At 40.2% G+C, this 22,501-nt stretch overlaps 1 protein-coding gene across 2 annotated transcripts; it reads left to right on the top strand.

Annotated features, from left to right (window-relative positions):
• The first annotated feature begins 94 nt into the window (after window positions 1-94).
• Window positions 95-18,872, top strand: LOC121951529 (phospholipid phosphatase 3-like). Of its 2 annotated transcripts, none has more exons than XM_088085165.1 (6): window positions 95-508; window positions 9,596-9,753; window positions 14,254-14,534; window positions 14,676-14,733; window positions 14,865-15,041; window positions 15,492-18,872. In XM_088085165.1, the coding sequence occupies exons 1-6, from the start codon at window positions 370-372 to the stop codon at window positions 15,618-15,620; spliced, it is 942 nt and encodes a 313-aa protein (XP_087941291.1). In that variant the 5' UTR covers window positions 95-369; the 3' UTR covers window positions 15,621-18,872. The 2 variants fall into 2 exon arrangements, with proteins under 2 accessions (XP_087941291.1, XP_087941292.1); XM_088085166.1 differs by lacking the exon at window positions 9,596-9,753 and adding an exon at window positions 8,222-8,376 and having other exon boundaries at window positions 98-508.
• The last annotated feature ends 3,629 nt before the right edge of the window (window positions 18,873-22,501 follow it).

Raw genomic sequence — 22,501 nt, 5'->3', positions numbered from 1 at the left:
GTGAGTGTGGGAATGAGTTTGTGTGCAGGAGCTGCCATATGGCATTAATTGAAAGGGGAGGAGTTGCAGGAGGAGTGGCTTTCTTGGAAGGCTGTCACAGGACTCCCACTACCCCTCTGGACAGGAGCAAAGGATGGTTAGAAAGTAGAAGAAAGCGAGCAGGGCTTGTCTAAAGAGAGACAGGAAGTATAGTTAGAGAGTATTTTCTGAACAGCAGATTAGTACAGACCTGCATGACGACTCCTCCACAGGATTCAAGTAGCATCGGTAGCCAGTTGTAGATAGAAATACAGCAAACGCTCTGCGATAGCTTGCAACGAGATTTTTTTTTATTATTCCCTTTTAACTGAACCACACAACACGTTTTAAATGCAACGCTGTTTGATATATGAGAAAAGTATGGCAGCCGAGACGAGGAACGGCGGGAGTTCACTGAACAACAATAACTGCAAAGACCACAGCAGGAGAAAGTTACTGGTCGGAGTGGATCTCTTCTGCTTGTTTTTAGGTAAGAGACCCACCGTGTTACCGTCATCTATTACATGCACGATTTATGTATTTATGTGTATTACTACGGGGACTTTTGTTACTCTGCGGGGAATTTATGGCTTTTTTTACTCTTCATATTTATTGTAATATCAGTTTAACTTAGAGCACTTAAGACAAGATAGAGCTTTTACTGTCTCTCTTTGTCATATGATTTCTGTTTTTCAGAGTAACGATATAATATGATATTTCCTGTTGTTTATTTGTGTTATTTAGCTAACGTTTTTGCTCAAAGGGAGGTTTACTTAGCTAGAGGTCATTTAAATTATTGAAATGCACCTTAATTGAAACTATTAAGCTACTAGAAAATAAAGCTAATCATCAGATTGAACTAAACATGTCAGTTTAATTATTAAACGTAATCGACAACATAAAGATACAAAACAACAAAGCTAATTATCATATTAAAGTAAGCACTTATGTTAGCGGAGATGTTATAGCAAGCTAGCTCGACAAGCTGCGTTACCTAAGCAACAAGACATGATGCCCAGTTAGCCTACATATTTAGCTGTAACAGCTAGTATTAAGCTAACATATTTTCCAGAAAATTCCTTTTGTAGCTAGTGGAAGTATTTTTTTCCTCAGCCAGCCACCCTTGAAAAAATAGTGCAGGCACAGGGGAAACTAATAAATTGCTCCGGGAGGAATATATTTCTTTGGTCTCTGCAGCCACACCTGTACTGTACCTCTGCTTTGACTCCTCATTATGTTTTCCAGAATGGCTCACATTCCACACCAGCAGGAATTCTCTTGATCTCAACATCTGGCATAATATATATGTGTGTGTGTGTGTGTGTGTGTGTGTGTGTGTGTGTGTGTGCATGCGTGTATGTGTGTGTGGAGTAATTAAGGTACGTGGTGAAAAGGTCAGACCTGTGTGTGTGTTTGTGTGTGTGCATGTTCATCAGCTCAGGTTCTGTGATGTTCAGCAGCTGCAGACACAGAGTTAAGGCTGTTATTGTGGGTGATTTTTTTTTTTTTTTTGGACACTGAAGCTGTAGGGTTTCAGCAGTATGGCGGTTTCAAGGTATAGAGTGGCACAGGTATAACGTTTTTTTCTGTAGGCTGACACAGAAGTAAGCGACAGCCTTGTTCCCTATGGAATATTTTCCATTGGATTTTGGATTAAAAGTAAGAAAATAAGCTCTGTAGCAAACATTTGCTTATGATACTTACACATTCTGTTCAGTGAGATAATCTTCACATATGAACACAAATTTTTGGGGCCTAAATGCAATCGCCAGAAGTAAAAAGTTAACATAGGGTTATAAACAAACTACACATGGCTATAAACAAACTACATAAAGGTTACATGACTAAATGTGGCTTCCACAGCAAGGCTGTAAAGCCATGTTTTGCCGGATGATGCCCTGTAGTCTCATTTAGCCACCGACATGTCTTATGTTGTAGAACATAACATGAAAGTTTCAAAAACTTGTGTGAACCACAGACCTTATTTCTGTCTTCTAACCAAAAAATCATTCAAAAACCCATTGAGTTTGAGACGAGGGAACCGGAGATGCAAAAATCCTAACCCATTCTCAGGTTTCAAGACTCATTCCAGGTGCACTCCATACCATGGTGTGAAAATGGTGATTATCACACCGTGTGCAAGTGCTTATCTACGGTATTGTGGATAAAATGCAACTGGATGTTGAAACTCGCTGGCGCATGCACATCTCCTTTCTCCTTGACGGCCTGTTAGACTTTATACACATAGTTCCAGTACAAAAATGGTTTGATTTGAAAAAAGGTCTGTTTAACCTAAAAAAAAACCCTCTGTTTTCATTCATTTAAGATAATGCTTGGATGTTAGTACCAGGCACTATCCAATTGCTGGTAAAATATGCAAGTGGCTGCTAAATTTGCTTTACTCGCCATCCAAAATACAATGGTAATCTGCTGAGTGGTTTGTAGATTTTGGAATCCACAGCCACAGTGGCAGGTGGACAAAAAAAAAGTAATTTTCCAACTGTGTTTAAGGGTCATTGTAACTCATAATGATACAAGTGTGTTTTACTGAAACCATAATATTTTCTTAGACAGGTAGACACTTGCATCTTAAAAATCTCATACCGTTGCAACCTTAGTTTGAACCCAAAAGTCCTACAAAGGCTTTCCAATCGTTGGGGCTTATACCTTTGCGAAATGAACAAATTTCACTCAGTTATTTTCTTCTATAATGATATGTTTCCAGTGAGTTGTTCTGTGGAAGGTTAGTGCAGGAGCATGATTACAAACAGCAAAGCAGTGTTCAACAATTAAAACAAAATTGTTGAGGCTGCATGGGAAGAGTCCAGCTATAGTTAAAACAACCCCATAGATCTACAGTATAAACAGTCTTTTTCTGACAAGTTATACTTAGTTTTAGTCTAGTTCTTGTCTACACGGAGGGTAAATCCCCATGATTTGCTTGGTACACAGAGACGCTTGTCAACAAACCAGCTGTGTTTTTCTGGCTGAAGATGTGGTTTGAAGAGAGCGACCACAAGGAGGAAATGTTGGCCAGTGCTGGTAATCACCACTCCTTCACTCTCTCACACTGATTGCAGTGTTACTGCATCTGGGGATATCTCTCTCCTGCCCTGTCATGCACATGAACTATTATCTCTGGTCACTGTGATCCCAGTAGACCCACAGTGCCAGTAAAGATAACATTAGTCAATACACTGGAGGAGAAACTCACCCTGATTCAGTGGTGACTGCATTATTTGTCGGGATTAAGTTCCAGAGTAAAGCAGAGGGCTGTTGTTTAGTGTTTAGCTTGAACCCTGGTGAGGCGATTAGGTTCAGTTTACATTGAGTCATAGCAGGTGACTTTCATGTTTTCCAGCTAATCGTCTCATAACGGCTCTGTGTAGTTTTGCCGCCGTTCAGCACTTGGTAAAAGTTGGTTAATCGGCCTCAATTGCACCTATATTTAGTTTTGTAAACATAAGTTTGTCTTTTTTTTTTTAGGTATACAGGAAACTGGACAGCAGGAGTTAAATGGTCAGCTCACCCAAATTACAAAATAATCCTTACTTTTTTGTAATGTTGATGGTATCTCATACAAGTTTTTATGTTGAGGTAGTCTCAAATATCTCAAAACTTCATACACCAAAAGCATGACCAGGACTCCCTGGAAGAAGAGATCTTAAACCGTAGCTTTTGGAACCGGGTAAAGACAACACCTATGAAATTATGATATCCAAAATCTAAGATGATATTTAGGCCCATATCATGATATTGATGTAATATTGACATAAAGCCCAGCCCTGGTGAGAACAGCCAGTGTGTGATTGTTTTTAGTCTTGCGAGTCAAGAAGTTAAATCACAGACAGTTAAAAATGACACTGGGACATTATTGTCAATCAAAGAAAAAAGTCAAACATATAGTAGCTGTATAGACATTTTAATTGGTCACACTTAACAACTAATCACACACTAAAAAAAACAAAAGACGTGAGAGTTATATGTAATACCTTTATTGCATATGGAGATAGTGGAAGACAGAGGCACACTATAATATCTGCTGTTTGAAATGCTTAAATTGAATAAACCTTAAAAGGCATGAACCCTCCGCGTACAGTTTGTGCATACAAGGTCATATATGTGTATTAATGTACATGTATTTATTTGCATTATTATTATGGCATTATTTTGTATGTAGACAACATTATGGCTGTAACAAAGTTAATGTATTTTTATTGTCAGTGAATCTGTTGAGTACTTTCTTGATTAATCAGTTAGTTGTTTGGTCTTAAGAAATGTCAAAAAGTGGTAAACATTTTTGTTCAGTCTTTCCCAAAACCCAAGACGACATCCTCGGATGTCTCGTTTTGTCCTCAACCCAAGGATATTTTCATTTGCTGTCATAGAGGAGTGAAGAAACCAGAAGATACTCACATTAATAAACTGTAATCAGAGAACATTTCATGTTTTTTTTCTCATAACATCACTCAGACGGATTATAGGATTATCAGATTAGCTGCCGGTTATTTCAGTTGTTGACTGCTAATCAATTCTTGCAGCTGTGATGTTGCTACATATATCGTTAGTGCTAATGTACTGTCAAAATTACATTAGTGTGTGTCTGTATTTGGTGGCTGTGTTAATAGAGCAGGAACAGATATGTAAGTGTAAACTGTCTTGTGTTTAAAACAGGCTCCTCCTTAAACATGTGGATATAAAATGGAGAAAAAAAACAGAAGGAAAGCTGCACTTATAGCCACTAGCAATTCAATGCAAATGCACTTTTATTTAATCCAAGCAGGCAGACCCAGTTTTCCTTCCGCAGTGGAACTATGAACTAAGTTTTTCTGCAGACAAGACAGACACAGACAGGCGGACGGACAGACAGGGGGCAGGTTATGTGGGGGCTGCGAGTAAAAACAACTGCATCTGTGTATACACCACAACTGCCTCAGACATGTATACATTTCTACGCCAGACAGTGAGAGATCCCTGCGAGTGGAAAATGTGCGTCTGTTTGTTTTAACAGTCACACTTGGTGTCTTGGCGAATGCCTCCAAAATATGGTGGGGATTTAATTCAGCGTGAGGGTTATACATCGATTTTACTTTCCACAAACTGCAGCTACATGGAGCTGCCAGTGCTGCTGAACTGGGGGAAAGGCAAACGGGCAGGCGCTGGAAAAATTCTAACAAGTGTGTCTTAACGATACGTTAGCTCTCATATTTTTGATGTGAGACGGACGGCACTCTGTCACGTGCTGAAATACTCATCATCATTCTTCATTTACAGTGTTTGCTTATTTTCCAGTCAGGGTTCCCCAGCTGATTATTAAGCAAACTGCTTTAGGGCTAAATTGAATAGAAGACACCTGATGTTGACATTAGCAACTGAAAACGTTCAGGGAGAAAAAAAATCTGCCTCCATCTTCAAACCCATTTTGTTTGTTTCTGCTGTCTTTGGGTTGATGTTGAGTTATTGCTAAAGACTTAACCATGCCTGCTGAGTGGTGTTGTTGTTGGCAGGACGAGGACACCCTCCTCCTCCTCCTCGCCCCCTGGCTGTTAGAAGCGGTAAGGGAGGAAGAGGGTAGGAAGGGAAAATCCTAACATTCTGCACTTAATGCTGATGCTGCACTGTGAAGTCGGATGAAAGGGGTTGGAGGACTGAGCGGGCAAGAAATCCCAGTTGAGTATCTGGAAAACAGGACCTCAGAGTCACTTATTGTGGTTGTGTTTCTTTTTTCTCTTTACAATCAGCTATTTGAAGCACTTGACCTGTGCAGGTTCCTTGAAAGCTGTGGTCATTTTATTTTGTCAGTCCATTTGCCACCGCTCTGTCTCTATAAATCTTTGCCCTCTGCCTTTGGCCTCGAGGTGCAGTCAGGTCCGCTGATGGGTTTAGATGTGTTTGCAGAGGTTTTTTAAACATTTTTATTCCAGTTAAGTACCCATGGCCCCACTGATTGAAAGCTGCTTTATTAAATGAACTTTACTTACATATTTAAATGCATGTTACATGTACAATACAAAGAATAGAAAATGTATTCTTTATGAAATGCCACATATAGCTGTCCATGCGGTGTTTCCCATGCATTGATTTATATGTGGTGGCTGCTGCTGCAATATCAATAGTGCTATTTTCTTTATAAACTATTAATATTGCACCTACAAATAAAACCTTTGGAAGCCTAGTTAAATAAAAAAAATCGGATGTTTTTTTTTTAGTACGCTAGATACATTTTGCAACAATAAAAAAAACAAAGTGAGAAACTTTATTTTTAAAACTTAAATTTATTAGATGAAAAAAAATGTTTCTGCCCTCTGGGAAAGTATTAACAGTTAAAAAGAAAGGTATTGAATCACAGTATATTGCATTATATAATATTGCAACACTCAGCATATCTCAAAACGTTTAAAACCGCAATTATATTGTATCGTGACTTAAGTAACGTGATAATGTTTCGCAAGGCCTCTGGGGCTCGGCTGGCTGAATTCGAGTAGCAATTTATGAGGCTGAATTCTCGTGTCCTCAGACCTTGTGCCATTTTCTGCTCTCACTTCGGCTTCATTTTTCTTGAAACAGATATGACTTTGAGTTGCTCGTAGGTTACCCCAATAAAAGCGTCTATTTCTTTCCGCTCCTGCACTTGAAATATATTCATACAGGCATTAAAAGAAATGTTTGAAAAAATAGCAATATTAAAGTGAATCTTAATTTTTTTCAAACCCCTAGTATATATCAGCAGTTTAGGAAGCTAAAGTCCCTGTTTTTGGAAGTCCTATGTGGTTCTGTTCATGGCCAGGCTAAGCAAACTGAAGGGGTCAGACATTCAGGATGTAGGGTACTGTAAAGTACTGTATATTTTTACAGTTACAGAACTCTGAGACAGACCGTACCACCCTGCTCTGTCTCTCGCCATCAGACTTGCTCTGGAGGTGATTGTAGCTCCATCCAGGTTCTTTGTTTACAGAGCGTGAAAAAAAACGACAAAGTTAATAATGTGAATCTTGCTGAATGTAAAGGGAAAGCCATCATCCTGGAGTTCCCATCAGGCAGCAGAGCTCTGTCTGTAACCTGAGCTCAACCCAGCTGGACCTTCAAAGGCCAAAGTCAGCTCTCTCTGTGTGTGTGTGTGTGTGTGTGTGTGTGTGTGTGTGCGTGCGTGTGTGTGTGTGTGTGTGTGTGTGCGTGTGTGTGTGTGTGTGAGTGTGCGTGTGTGTGTGGATATAAGGGGTTGAGGGGCTCAGCAGTCAGCAACTGAAGCGTGTGTTGACATTTGGTTTGAGAAATCATGCCCCCCTCACCACAGCCATCTTGCCTTCAGCGGCTCTCAGCGCTGACCTCTGCACCCCGGTACTTTTTAGTTTTTGACACTGAGAGACAGAGGAAGAGAGCGTGCGAGAGAGAGTGCCAGTGTTTGTTTTCCTTTGTATTGGCAGACTGCAGAATTATTCAAAGAGCGACTTGAAAGCTCCGCCATCAGTTAAGTGGTGCTTTGAAGTGATTTGAAAGTGTGTTTTCCAAATTCTGTCAGATTTGAGGCCTCTCCTGGGTACCACGTCCACACTCAAATTTCAAAGTCCTCCAGTGAAGCCTTTGGTAAATGGAGGAAATAAGCTTTCCATTTTGGCTTGCATCTCAGTAACACCCACTCTGTTTGTTGAGAGGAGATAAATAAGATCTTTTTGCCACTTTAAGTGGCGAAAGACGCTAAATTGATCAGACGCAGATACCCCCCCCTCCTCCAGGGATATTTAAGTGAGCCTTTTTAAGTGTACTTGAAAGCCGTAGCAGGAAAGGAAGGATGTCTCTGATACTGTTTGTGTTTTTTTCTTGTCAACTTGCAGCAGTGGTCTCTCTCTGAAGAACATTACACATTCAATCCTTTTAGCGCTAACTCAGCCTGTTAGAGATCAGTTGATGCTATTCTAAGCACAAAAGGTTCACTAAAGTCCAAAACAATGATGTAGCTTTGATTTTTGGCATTAATTCCAACACATTTTGTTCTGTTTATTTTGGCTCACTTTCTCATGACAGCATCAGTGTCTGTTATGAAAACAGGAAGAGACACACGAATACATGTCTGCTGTAAGTTTTTTAAATGTTTGGATGAATGTGTGAGATTTTTTGCCTGTCTGTGCCTTTGTCTGCTTTTCTATTTGTCTTCCTGTTGAAATGTCCATTGATGCAGCTGTCCACTGTGTGTCCAACCATACAGTGTTGCTCGTTGCCGTGTTTTTGCACAAATCTCCCTTCCCGCCTTACCAGAGAGGATTCTTCTGCAATGACAACAGCATCAGGCTGACCTATAAAAGCAGCACGGTGTCCACCACCATGCTCACAGCCGTGGGCGTCTCTGTGCCCGTGGTCTCAGTAAGTCCTGCTGTGGTACTGCAAGAGAACTAAAGAGCATATGTTGGGACACTCAGTTCATTCGATGGTTGGCTTGTGACACCTCAAAAGACATGATTGGTTCGACAGGCTCTGACTCACAGTCAGTGGTTTTGCATGTTGTACCTCATTAGCTGCAAATCATGTATACTGTGCATTACTGCCAAACATTTTCCAAAGCTACTGTGTATTATCATAAGCTTTAAGATCAATTTCCTACCCTAGAGATGAGGCAGCCATTGCTTTCCATTTCTTCACAACTGTGAGAAAATGTATGGACTGTAAAGGTAGCCAAATTTATCTAGGTTTACTCTAGACCTTAAAAATTGTCATTTGTAGAGATGCAACTGCTTTTTTTGAATAATTGAATACATTTTTTCTTTTTAGAGCACAGCTTAATTTATCTAAATTGCTTGTTTTGTTTGACTAGCAGTCTAAAACATAGAGATATTCAACGTATTTCCATAGACAACTAAAAAAAATAGATAATATTCGCATTTCAGAAGCTGGAACTGTTTTTGGGACATACAGGGCATTAATATAGCAGCAAACAACTATTTGCTTTGTAAAAACATCTCCAACGATTTAGCTGTTAGCTCTATCAGCACTTTTGCTGTTTGTAGCAGTGTTTGCACTGTTATGACAGTTAGCTGTTAGCCACCTCCTCAGTGCTGAGAGCAGTGTGCAGGCAATCTCAGCTCAGACTCTGCATCATACATGTGCTCTGAATCTTGCATACAGTTCCTTAAATAACATCTATTTTGACTTTGTAATGTCCTATCTTACACTGATTGTCACCTATATGTCAGTAGCTGGTCCAACAGTGACAAAAAACAGTTTTTGTATTTATTCTTATTTGTATTTTAGAGTTTGTCATTTACGAGATAAGATGAAAAAATGCGTAAAAACGTGGTGTGCTTTGGAAAATGATGCTCCTTGAAGACATCCACAGGTGCGCTTAAAAGTCACCACTAATACTGAATATTGAACAAAGCTGGCGTCATTATTTCTTAATTGGTCACAGATAACAGCCACAGAATGGACTGAGCCTGTCCCAGATGCGCCCTAGTTGCCTCTTGCTTGTACCCGCAACCTTTTGTAATTTGCGTATCATTAACCCAGCACCTCCATCTCTCTCCCTCCCTCACTCATCCCCACCCCCTTCTTTCTCTCTGTGCCGCTCACTGCTTCTTCACACTAGCCGGCCTGCCTTTCTTGGTCATTGAGACCAGCGCTGTTCAGCCTTACCGTAGAGGGTTTTACTGCGATGATGAGTCCATCAAGTACCCGGCCAAAAATGGAGACACCATTAGCGACGGTGTGCTTAGTGCTGCTGGCATTCTTATCACCATCCTCTCTGTAAGTCACCTCACTGATCACTAATGTCATCACTCTTTGTGTTTCAGCAGCCTTCACCATTACTAGCAGCACCAACTGACACCTTATACCAGATGTTAACACAATTTCTCATCCTCAGTGCATTGTAGTATTTCTTAAAAAGCCCAGTAAGGGGTTCTTATTTGTTTCTGATAACATCTCAAGCTGTACATAAGAATGTGGAAATTATATAGAAATTTTAAACTACTGGATCAGTTACTGTAAAACATTTCTCCAACCAAACCAAGCACATTTCTACTGCACTCATGTTGAGAGAAAAACTATCGTGCACAATCCTTCAGAGGGCTTTATCTGACTGTTGACTCATTGTGGTTATAAACTAAGATTATCCTCCATGATAACTGAAACAACACCTCCCCGAACCTGTGCTATCACTCCCTCCGATTGGCTTCAGCACATGCCAGATAAAAACCCGTCAACAGCATTTGTCCGAAGCTTCTCTCCTCAGGGACTTAAGATGACTCGTTGATTAAGGCACTTTAGCAAGTGAAGTGTTGAGTTGTGTGCTGCAAATCTCATGGGAGAAAACAGTGAGGCTGTATTCAAGATCTGCAAACTGAACTGTCATCCCAACCTCCTGTAATCGAAATTCATTTTTCTCCATTTGCCACTGCTCAGAGGTTCAAGCATAAATCTGCTCCGTACATTTTGCCACCACTGTTTTCCGACATGCTTTCCATTTTGAGTAATGCATCTGTCTACACAGCTTTGTAATGGCTAGCTGTTCAGTAAGAGTCTACACAGATAACTGTGACCTGAAGTGTTTTTGGCTGTCGCCCCCCACCCCCACCCCCACCCCACCCCCACTTATCTGTAGTGCAATTTATATAGATATATAGATATATAGTTTTGGTGTGAGGCGCTGAGTGTTAGAAATATCGGCTGTAGAGATGTCTTCCTTCATTCAAATATAATGGAACTAGATGGCACAACAGTTTGTGGTGCACGAAGCGCCCAAAATACACATTTGAAAAACACAACAGCAATGTTGCTTTCCTGAAACCATGACCTGGTTACTCAAGATAATCCACAGACTTTGTTATGTTTCATGTAGGAACTCTTTTCTTTCTACCAAACTACACCCACCAACTGTATCATCGCGCAGAAGAAAGTGTGCATCTACTTACGTGACAGTTTGGCATGTAAACATTAACGGTGGCCTCCTTGGCTGAGAAGTAGCCAGCTCAGTGATGCTAGGAGAGCTAACAAAAGAAGCATGCTTCCCTCTGCGTGTTGATACAATTGGTGGATGTAATTTAGTGGAAAGAAAATAGTCCTTACATGAAACTGCTCAAAACAAGGTCTGTGAATTATCTTAAGTAAAGGGTCATGATATCTGAAGAGAGACACTGCTGTTGAGCTGTCAGATGTTTTTTTTTGTTTTTGTTTTTTTGCCATATATACGGCAGATATCTCCCACACTGACTCACACCAAAACAATTGAGAGTGATAAATAGTACTACAGATAAGAGGTAAAATATGTGTTTTTGATTTGGGGGTAAACTAAACCTTTAATATAATTTGTAAAGTGATTTGACCTTTGGACCGTGACACCTTAGCATCCCCTCTGAATAACCACTTTATTAAAACTCTAGAAATCATCCCAAAAGCCATAGCAACCATTTGGCAACCACCATTTAGGAACTACTGCTTACTGGAGCAACCAACTAGCCACTGCATTGGAAACCTTAGCAACTATTAAGATACAATGTGCTAGACACCTAACAACATCGAGCAATGTGTCACTGGCTGCTAATACATTAGCCTCTAATTGACAATGTCACTTGATAGGTTTTGCATTAGCAGACCCCCAGAGGGAAGGTGCCTTACTCATGGCATGACCTGTCTCTCCCCATAGCCAGCAGTGCCCTCCTCCTGGAGAGCAGACTACTATACAGGCTTGGGGCCACAGGGGTTTTCATGGTGAGAAGGCTTTCTGGCCCTGTGTAATTATGGTTGACGCAATGGTTGTTAGGTTAAATACTGTAATTGGTAGGGTGGAATTGTGGTGAAGGCCCAAAACAAGAAGACTTTGCCAGATATCTAATTTTCCCCTCGAAAAACGTGACTTTACAATCCATCTCACCCCCTGGAGCGCTCTTGCTTATCTTTGTGTTTTTTTTAAACCAGAAAACACCAACATTCGGTCATTTAATGCTTCGTTTCCCACTAAACACAGACGAGAAAGACAAGAGGCCACATCCTTTATAATTTATGCAGATCTTTTTTAGAAGGAATGAAAACACCGCAGTGTCATTTCGAAATACATGGCGTTTGTCAAAAGCCACAAATCAGCATCTTGACTATCTCTTGAGGTCTCAGTGTAACAGCTACATATCCTACAACACCGATTCATTTATTCATTCACACAGTTAAATCTTTCTCACAGGGGGGAACCAGATGTGTTTGCTCCCCCTCCCCTCTTTCCCATGGAAGCAGCTGGGTTTTATCGAGCTGGCTCTAAAGGCCTGGATGGTGGAAAACAACGCTCTCTATCAGCTTGTTAAATCTCCGTGAGGGCTATCCCTCTGCAGAGAGTGTTTCCCAGAATGAGACTTAATTCTGCGCCCCTCAAAAGAATGTCTGATGAAACTGAGATACTAACATGAAAACAGCCAGACATCCCTTGTGAAATCGGAGCTGTTTCAGAGAGGCAGCCTGAGCGGTGAAAAACAAACGTGCCCCCGACGTGCGCCTGGTGGAGTCTGGCCACCCGAATCAGACATGTCGCCTAGCTCAGCATTTCTGCTGATTAGAACCAGCGGTGCCTCCCCCGCTCCCTCCCTCTCCACTCCTCATTCCTCCCCTCACCTTCATCTTTCTCCTCCTCTCCTCTTCTCTTTTAGCTTTCTGTCCTCCCCTCCTGTCACTCTGCCCTCCATCCCTCCACTCTCTCCTCCGAACACCTCCACGCTCGTTCCAACTCGTCTTCCACACTTTCATTTGTGACTTTGCTGGAAGACAACAGGGGTTGGGGGGGTTGAGGGGGTTGGGAAGGCGTTTTTTGGAGCTGGAACAGCTGTTGTGAGTTATGGCTACCTCCCCCCTAAGTCCGCCTCACACGTCAGTCGTCGGTTTTAGACGGTGGTTTATTTACACACTTATAGAAAACTATACATGGCGGACAGTTTAAGTTGCCTCCCACGTCGCCTCACTGTTTTCTCTCAGAAGTAGAACAGCACAGGTAAACACTTTCAGCTGTAAAGTAGCCCTTTTCAAACCACTTCAGAAGAAATCACTGAATTCTGTTTAAGTAACCATAGTAACATCTTGATCCTGTAAAAAGTTATTTTAGTCAAATACATTACTTCTCTGTAGCACATATCCACCCTCACCAAATCACACACTTTGATGTACTTTTCCACAAGAGCTAACTGCTGTTTATTCTGTGAAATTTGGTGAGCACAATTTACAGTGTTCTTGTGTTAAAAAGGGTGATGACAGGGAATGTCTAAAATTGCGGAAAATTACTGTACAACTTGTCCACATGACTTTTTCAAAACATCTCTGTCCACAGTAGAAAGCAAAAACGACTCAAAACGCTCACCAGCGTTAGCTCCTTTCCACATTCTCCCGTTGTCACAAAGGTAGTAAAGTGTACAGGCTACCCTTTTCAAAAACACATTGAAATCTCATTAGCATTGATTCCCCTTTGATATAAGGATAAATACTCTCAGTCAAAGATACGATCGATACTCTGGACATGTGAAAGTTTTTCTTCTACTCTTCATCCGCAGCAACAATCCCACTCTCAAAATTTTCCCACCATTTGCTAGTTTGACCAGGCCTGACCTGAAACCTTTGTTTCTGTCAGACTGTAAACTGCAGATGCTTAGATGGACCAAATAACTCTGGGTGCAGCAGACGCTTCCATTTTTCAAAGAAGTGCTGCAGCAATACTAAGCTTCAGTGAAAAGTTGTCCCAACAAAATTTCAGAAACTGGTAATCTGCTGTTGTTATTGTTCCAGGCTCATGCTCATTACACAAAGGAACAAAGGGCAAGTGCACCCTGAGGAGATGAAGTTTCCCAAATGCTCCGATTTACTTGTTCACATGGATACAGAGTAACTTCCATTTGAAACAATTTCCACCTCAGAGGGCTTTCTATAATATCTCTGTTTTAGTGACCTAAAACTCTGTTTAGATTTGGACGAGAAAATATCAATATTGAAAATATCAATCAACAAAATGATCTGTATGTGTTGAGAATGTCTAAGTTGAGTATAAAATAATGAGAAATATGACACATGTTACTTGCCAAACACATTCCTCTGTCCAAGTAACATCATTTCAAAGTGCTATGCCTGTCCTCTTGAAATATTTTGGCTCTTCTGCAGTCGCACATTTTCACAGAGCACTCAGGAGATGTGATTTGAATGCTTAGGAATTAGGGTGGACATTGAGACTGGGACTTGAAATCATGATATCCGCTGACATCACCATCACTTCTGTCTCTTCAGATCATCATTGGGGAGAGCTACAGGATCTACTTTCTGAACGAGGGATCCAAGTCTTTTGTAGGGAACCCCTATATATCTGCTCTATACAAGCAGGTGGGCGTGTTCATTTTTGGCTGCGCCATCAGCCAGTCCTTCACTGACATCGCCAAAGTATCAGTGGGCCGCATGCGTCCCCATTTCCTCGATGTGTGCAAACCTGACTTCTCCACTATCAACTGCTCCCTGGGTTACATCACTGACTACCAGTGTCAGGGGCCAGAGAGCAAAGTTCAGGAGGCCAGGTATTAAGATGAATTGAGAGAAACATATTGAAATCTTCTGAAAATGTTTTGCATTAAAAATGGTTTGTTTTAGTTTACATTATTTTTTACATTATTTGTGAATATTGTGGTACAATGCTGACTGTCTTCTGTTCCTCTCAGGAAGTCTTTCTTCTCTGGACATGCATCATTCTCCATGTACACCATGCTATACCTGGTGGTGAGTCACTGAATCGTTTAAACTCACATTCTGTTGTATTGTATATAAATACACACCATATTACTAAGAAATTTCTCGTCCTAGAGTACGACGTTTTTCTATCTATATCACCTCATGATTCTCTTTTACAGTTTTACCTGCAGTCTCGTTTCACTTGGCATGGAGCTCGCCTTCTGCGACCTCTGACCCAGTTCACCCTCATCATGATGTCTTTCTACACCGGCCTGTCCCGTGTCTCTGATCACAAGCACCACCCCACTGATGTCCTGGCGGGCTTTGTGCAGGGAGCCCTGGTGGCCTATTGCATAGTGAGTGTTTCTATTATGTAATATTGTAATCCTCCATATTAGAAAAGATCAGAAACTATCAAGAGTTTGAATGGCCTTTAAAGTTACACAAGGCAGGACTATCCTATAAAACAATTTATAGAGGCATACAAAAGTAATCCCCTTCAGTCATCACCTATGACCCGCTAGAGTGTGGCAATGTATTTATCTGCAGAGACCCTGCCCTATGCCTGTATTTTCTCATTTTCCTTTTATTTTGCTACGTTGGGTGTAGTGTAAAGGTAAGGTGAGGACTTTGTAAAAAGGTAACGACCAGATGTCAGACAGTAAACAGCATGAGCTCAAGAGAAAGCAAAAAAAAAAAAAAAATCAAGGACAGTGTTGGATATATAATTGCATTGATTCTTACTTTGAAGCTGCCACTTAACAGTGAGTGACATGTTGAAGGTTTTTTTTCTGTTCCCTCCACAGGTATTCTTTGTGTCAGATCTGTTCAAGCCCAGAGGCAGACGTTCTAATCTGTCGCCAACCCCTGTGAAGAAAGATCTTGTTCCTCCAGCAGACATCAGAGAGCGGAGCAACCATCTCATTATGGCATAGAGAAGACTGCACACTGACTGTACAGAGCCCTGACCTGTGCCATTTAAATCACTACTACAGCCACTGGTAAATACTGGATAAAATAAACTCACAACAATCTGGATAATGCAGACAAATATGGAATCTCGGAGGATGAGAAGAGCCTACGGAAAACAGTCAACCAAGTTTTGCTCTCTCAGCGGAAAGTTTCATCTTTTTCCTCATGCTCACCAGACATTTTAATGTGGAAAAGAGAGAGGACAAGGGGTATTTGCACCTCTTCTATTATGAAGATTATTATATTTTCTCCTCTGTCAAGGCCTTTCCATGGACAAAAGTCTGACATGAACCAAAACTGAGAAATGGCAGCTGTACACAAAGCTGTGTGTGGCTTTTGTGCCTTCTCCCCTCAGCTGCATCCAGCATGGGAGCTACACTAATATTCCTGCCACTTCCTCACTGTGAGACTAATACGAACAAATCACGACGAAAAAACAAATTCCTAGATTTCATAAAGGATGTTGTTTTTGCTTGGTTTTATTAAAAACATAATATGTGTGTTTTATAGCACTATTTTAGCTAAACTCAGTACTGTTTGTCACCACTTGAATTACCTGAAGTGAAGCTTTTGGAAAGCTTTGTAAGACTTTTTTAAGCTTTTGTTTTGCCCATAATGTCCTGTTCCTTAGAAGGTGCACATTAGTCACAGTAGGTGGAAAGTACAGTGAGAGCGTATGCGTTAGACGTGGGCCTCTTTCTGCTGGATAGGACGAGCCCCCACTGAGCCATTTAATGAAATGACTGTTATATGTACCACACGGGTGCTCACAAGTGTTAGGTCGAAGTGTGCGTCAGAGTGTGTTTGTCCCTTGCATGTGCTCACATGCAGTGTATGTCTTTGTGTGTGTCTTTTGTTGAGGCCTTTCTGAGAGTGAGTGCCAGTGTATCTTAATGTCATGTCTATATATTTCAGTGTTTATAGCCTACAAGTGTGCCTCTCTTCAGCCAGAGGTTAGGCACCTGCTCCAACAGACACATGTAACACGAGACGGGAAGACTGTGGAAAAAAAGCATCACAAGCAGCTTATGTACTTTACTGTTAACAATCATAGTGACGATTCATGTCGCTGAGGAATCCTGTTATATACTGTATGCCACACAGGCATATATGTACTTAAAGGGGGCCTATTTTGCTTATATTCCGGTTCATACTTGTATTTTGAGTTTCTACTAAAACGTGTTTACATGCTTTAATAGTCCAAAAACAATTATTCTGTCTGAGAGAACGTGTCTGAAATGCTTCATTTCAGTGGCTGTTTCTCTAAGACCCCCCCCCAAAAAAAAGCCCAGTCTGATTGGATTTGTCAGTATTTCCGGGTCTTTTGTATCTATGCTCTCAGCGTCTCTGCACCCTCTTTGCAGCTGAGGACATGACTGTAAGTGCGACTAGCAACACTTTCTACCATGAAAAGTCACCTATTAGAATGTCTAAACACAACCTGACAAGTTCAAGCAGGAATGTAATCCAAAATCAGGGTCAAAATAACAATATCAGCAACCAAGATAGCATGTTTCCCTGAAATTGATATGGGAATCATATATGTAGTGCACATGAGAGAAGTTTGCCTTCAAGGTTTTTAACCCATACCATCATTGTTTCCTAAACCTAACCAAAAAAGGACTTTCTAACAGAAAGCCCCGAAGGCGATCGTCTCCCAACAGAGCATGTAGCTACCTGTAGCATTGTACTTGTAGTGGGGGAATGACTGTGTAGAGTGACACTCAACTGATAAAAATCACCAACAAAACCTTCTAAACACAAACATAAGACATGTTCCAGCAGGAATAAGATCAAAAAATGGGAAGAAATTAGCAACACTGGCAACCAGTATTCCATGTTTCCCTGATGTTAGTATGTACCTAAATGCAGCAGAATGTAAACACTTGCAGTAGCATGTCTGGAGCAGATAAACATAAAAATAAATTATTAATTATAGTCTGACATCAGCTCGTAGCCAGAGTAGAAAACTTTGGCCACAATATCTGTCATTATAACATTCAATATTCTTAACATATATATGACAGATATGGAAAAATATGGAAAAAGCATAATCGGCCCCCTTAAATGGTATATCTCATTAAGTCTTGTAAAGTAATACAATAGGGCTGGCTATAAGGGTCTGCATTATAATAGACAAAAATCTTTATCTTGAATTTTAAGCAATACTGATGCTACATTTGCATGACATTAATGTTATGAACTTTTTAGTAAAAAAACAAAACAAACAAAAACACTTAAAACCACTGACTGGAAGCATCTTCCTAACTCAGTTTTAAGTTACTGAGACTAGGGATGGGACGATACACGATTGTAATGAAAATCGTGATTTAAAAAAACACAAGCTGACAGAGGTGAATTTCCATTAATGGGATAATTGTGAATAATATGTTCAGCAGCATCCAAAGAGACTGCTGGGAAACCAAGAATTAAAGAGACTGCAAAACAGGCTGCATACACACCAACCACAAAAAATAGCAAAAGATCTTACCCAAGCATTGAAGTATTTAATATCGAAAGATATAATTTCATTTAAAAATGTTTTTAAAGAAAGCCTGACTTTTTAAGATTGTTTAGTTTTCTGTAAAAGAGATGTTCACTAAAAGAAGATGTGGGTCCCATCCATAATGTAATGAAAATATATCTTTCTTAACAAAATGTAAGGTAAATTGATTCCAAAATGTTTTAGTGCCATGTTTAGAGTTTTCAGCATATTTTGATATTATCCGGATATCTTAAATTGCAATTATTTTGACCAGGATAATTGTGACATCAAAATTTCTCATCGTCCCATGCCTGTAACTGAGACAAACTTTATAGACGTTAATAAGGAAACCCTTTTCTTCTTAACACATCTTGAATATTTGCTATATATGGGATCAGAAAATTCCATACTTGTATAATACTGTATCATGTATATATATACAGTATATTTTTTGAAATGGCCACTATGACTTGTGTGTTGAGACCTGTGTAAATGTCAAACATGCTGCTTTAAAGAGGCAAAGCTTGGCAAATGTCATCTAGTGAAGTTGACAACTTGTGAATATTAAGTTCAATGAAAAACAAAGCTCTCAAAGCAGACAGCTTCAGTACATGTTTATTAAGATAAATGCCTTTCAGTATTTTTGTAATGTCGTGAAATTTTGTACTATGCAACTGTAAGACGTATGAAAGATAAAATATCTTTAATAAAACACAAAAGATCAACAGCAGCATACTGTGATCTTTATTTCACTCTTTGGGTCATACATGACTTTTGTACTATATTTCAGTAGCCGGCCAACTGTGCGTGCGATGGAGAGATCTGGGCGTGGGGCAATGGTTGACTTCCATGCTCAGCTTCCTGTGGGGAAATAGTGCACATTCCAGGCTTTAACCCCTCTCCCCAATGGCTCTCTGGAATAATATAGACTCCACACAGAAAGTATGCTAGAGTGGCAAAGAACATTCACATATGAGAATGCTTAAAGGCAATGTACAGTAATTTGCCTTTAGTGTCTTTTATTATCCTTATATACCACTTCATCTCCACGTAAAACCTGAATAAACCTTCGGCTAAATATATATAGACCATCCGCAGGTTGTACCATGTAAAGAAACTGCACGGTTCAGCATATCATGAGCTGGCTAATTGCGCCAGTGTGTTCACATGGTGTCTTAAGCTGATTGATTTCACTGGATCAGGCACAGTGCCCAGAAGGAGATTAGAGTTGATTAGTTTAATAAGCTGCAAAATGTGTTTTGTTTTTAAGAACATGCCAGGGGTGATACTATTGTGCAGCAGCTGTCTTGTGTTATGACTACTACTAAATTACTGTTTCCAGTGTCTTAATTGGGCACAAGACTACACCCGGCAGAGTGGAGGCTCTGTGGAAGAGTTTAGTTTTTTCACAACTTTGGCCCAAACTGAAAAATCTCAACGATGGGTTACATGAAATTTGGTACCTATATCCATTCATTGTCCCCAGTGGATGAAACCTAATGACACTGGCAATCCCTTGATTCCTCAGCATCACCAGCAGGCTGTAACTTTATATCATCCCATTAAATATTGCAACATCTGCGGGATGGGATGTCAGAAAGTTTTGTACACATATTCATGGTCCCCAGACCATGTATCCCAATAGCTTTGTTAATCTCCTGTAGTTATGAGTGAAATCTTGTGACAACTATAGAGTTCATTTATAGCCTAACACTAGCTTTTTACTTCTGGCGATTGCATTTGGCTTCAAAAATCCTGTGTGGTGTTCTTTGTTTATAAAAATGATCTTGAACAAAACGTGCAATTGTGATAAACTTTTGTTAACCAAAGAGCTTTTTTTCCTGTAATTATTCAAAATCCAATGGAAAAAATTCATAGGCTTTTGGACATGGGAACTTGGGCGATGCTAACTTTCGTGTCAGCCAACAGAAAATTTAATCACTGGCGCTCTCTATAGGATATACAGCCATAAAATTATACAGACATGGGCCCTTGAAAATAATTTGTAAAAATGTATCTAACCACAAGTTATCTTGCTCTAAATGAATGTTGACTTGATGATAGTACAAGATTCTTGAGGAGGAGGCTTTGTTTACGTGGTTGAAAAGTCAACCAATGGTGGAAAAAATCGTATTTTGATTCAAAGTAGCACAGCCTTCACTCTCCATGTTATGACAGAAATGTAAGGGCATATTAATCAGAGTATGTATCTAAACAGGAATATTGATTTTCGTTAGCAATGTAAACAGCTTAGCAGGGGTAGCCTTTTTTTTGTTTGTTTTTGTGCATGTAAACAAAGTCACTGTTGTGTAGCAGTTTTCTGGTGTTATGACTACCATTAAATGACTTTTTCCACTTTTTCTACTGGGTACAAGACTACACCCATACAGGGTGTGTGTTCCTTTTGGAAGATGTGTTTTCAGCCCTTTTACTAATATCGACCTTCTTCTGAGTTTCCATCTCTTGCTGCCTCTTCTTCTTGCTAATCCAAACATGGAGCGTGTTTGATTAACAGATCTAATGAAGGTGTAAAGACTCCTCTGCTTCCAAACATGGCAGTGCCTTTAAGTCCATGAGTGTTGCTCTCTCTGTTCAACAAATGTCTGCATCCAGTGCCAAATGCTTGACATAATGTTTATCTTTGTGAACCAGTCCTGACCCACTCCATTAAACCATCAGTGGTGAGAGATTTTCTCAAAGATATCTTCAGTTGTAATTGGAAGTGATAGCGGCAGCATGCTGAGTATATTTTTAGTATTCACTAGACCAACGAATGGCACAGGCCAAGATTTTTTTTCCACGTTTTTAGCTGGACCCATTTTTCTTCTCGGGGTTCAAAGAGGCTTTCTTGATCAGCAGTACTTAACATTCTAATAATGGAATCCTTCTCATGTGGTTCGGAGGAAAAAACTGTTGTTGTGTTTTCCCACCGCAGTTTAACCCCCATTATTTGTCAAGTAATTACCCTCAGTGATTTACACATTCTTCTCATGAACTCTGTAGCACTTATGTGGTTGCTCTGAAGTGATGACTTATTTTCTTTCTTGTTTACTCCCTAAACACACACACACATACACACACACGCGCACACACACAATTTAACCACCATCCATTTCCCCACTCACATTGTTGCAACTGTTATCGCTTAAACTACTAAACAGATGTATTTTCTCATCACTCAAACACATTAAACTGCATATGTGCGTCTTTGAATCGGTTTTTACAGCGAGAACAGTTTTAAGCTGTTCTCATGGTGCTTTAATTTGGCAAAAAACAAACAAACATACAATCCCCCCCTCAACTGACCTCAGGCAGAGGGAGCAAAGACTGGCCCACAATAAACAGATGTTTTAAGCGTGAGAGATCCTATACATCACGAAACATAACCATATAATATATTTAATTTTTTTGTTCCTATAGTGTGTGGCGAGCAACAATTTGGCCAAAACAGTGGACCACACACTAACAGATTCCATGCTCAAACCACCAGAGTCCTGACCAAGCCTCCAGGAACAGCCCTGGGCTTTGAAACTAATTTGGCATAGTGGCCAAAGTGTGGATTTATTACTTCCATGTCCATCACGTGGTGTCATGGGATCCAAAAAAATGTTACCATAGACTTACATTGTGAAAGAGACTGCTATAAATCAATGGGCAGTTGTTTTTTTTAGCATTACAACATCCACAAAATGACTTCTTTCACTATCAGAATTTGATCCATTTGGTCCTATAACATTTTAAAAGGCTAGAAGCATTGTGTGATTAAATAATTTTATCACCGTTCAAGTTAGTGGAGTGCTAAAACGAAAGTTCACTAAGCTGACAAAAAATGCTAGTGTGCCTGCTCTATGTGCCCAGTAATGTGTAAGCACAGCAGAAAATATGTGTATTTTTACACAAGAAAGTAGAACTTTTTTTCATCCACCTCTGACCAACTTTCATAGGAATGGACAAGACCCTGCCCCAACACTCCCTGGCCAAAAATGATCCCTGAGGATGCCTAAAACTGCCACGTGGTTATGAGGCAGACAGCCAGATGGTGACATTGTTTCCACATCCAATAATAGTCCAGTCCAACCCTGTCTTACAAACCATGAAATATTGATCATATAATTGCTACTTTCTTGATTTATCGTTGGTTTTTTTTTGTTTGTTTTATTACAACATCTTATTCACAATTTATTTGTGTAAAACAAACTGTGATGTCCAGTCTACATCTAAAGACTGGTATTACTGAGGCAACAGCCTTCAAGGCTGGAAACTGAAGCCAATGTTTAAGTGCCAAAAACTGCAGTTCATCAAACGGCCACTTGAGGCTGGCTCCAAAATAGACCCTCTTGCTAAAATGCCCAACAATGC

This window comes from Plectropomus leopardus, chromosome 12 (assembly GCF_026936395.1).
Source record: "Plectropomus leopardus strain MGB_pleo_1.0 chromosome 12, ASM2693639v1, whole genome shotgun sequence".
NCBI classification, from domain to species: Eukaryota; Metazoa; Chordata; class Actinopteri; order Perciformes; family Serranidae; genus Plectropomus; species Plectropomus leopardus.
Note: the sequence above shows the minus strand (reverse complement) of the source record. Positions and strands in the feature narration are given on the sequence as shown.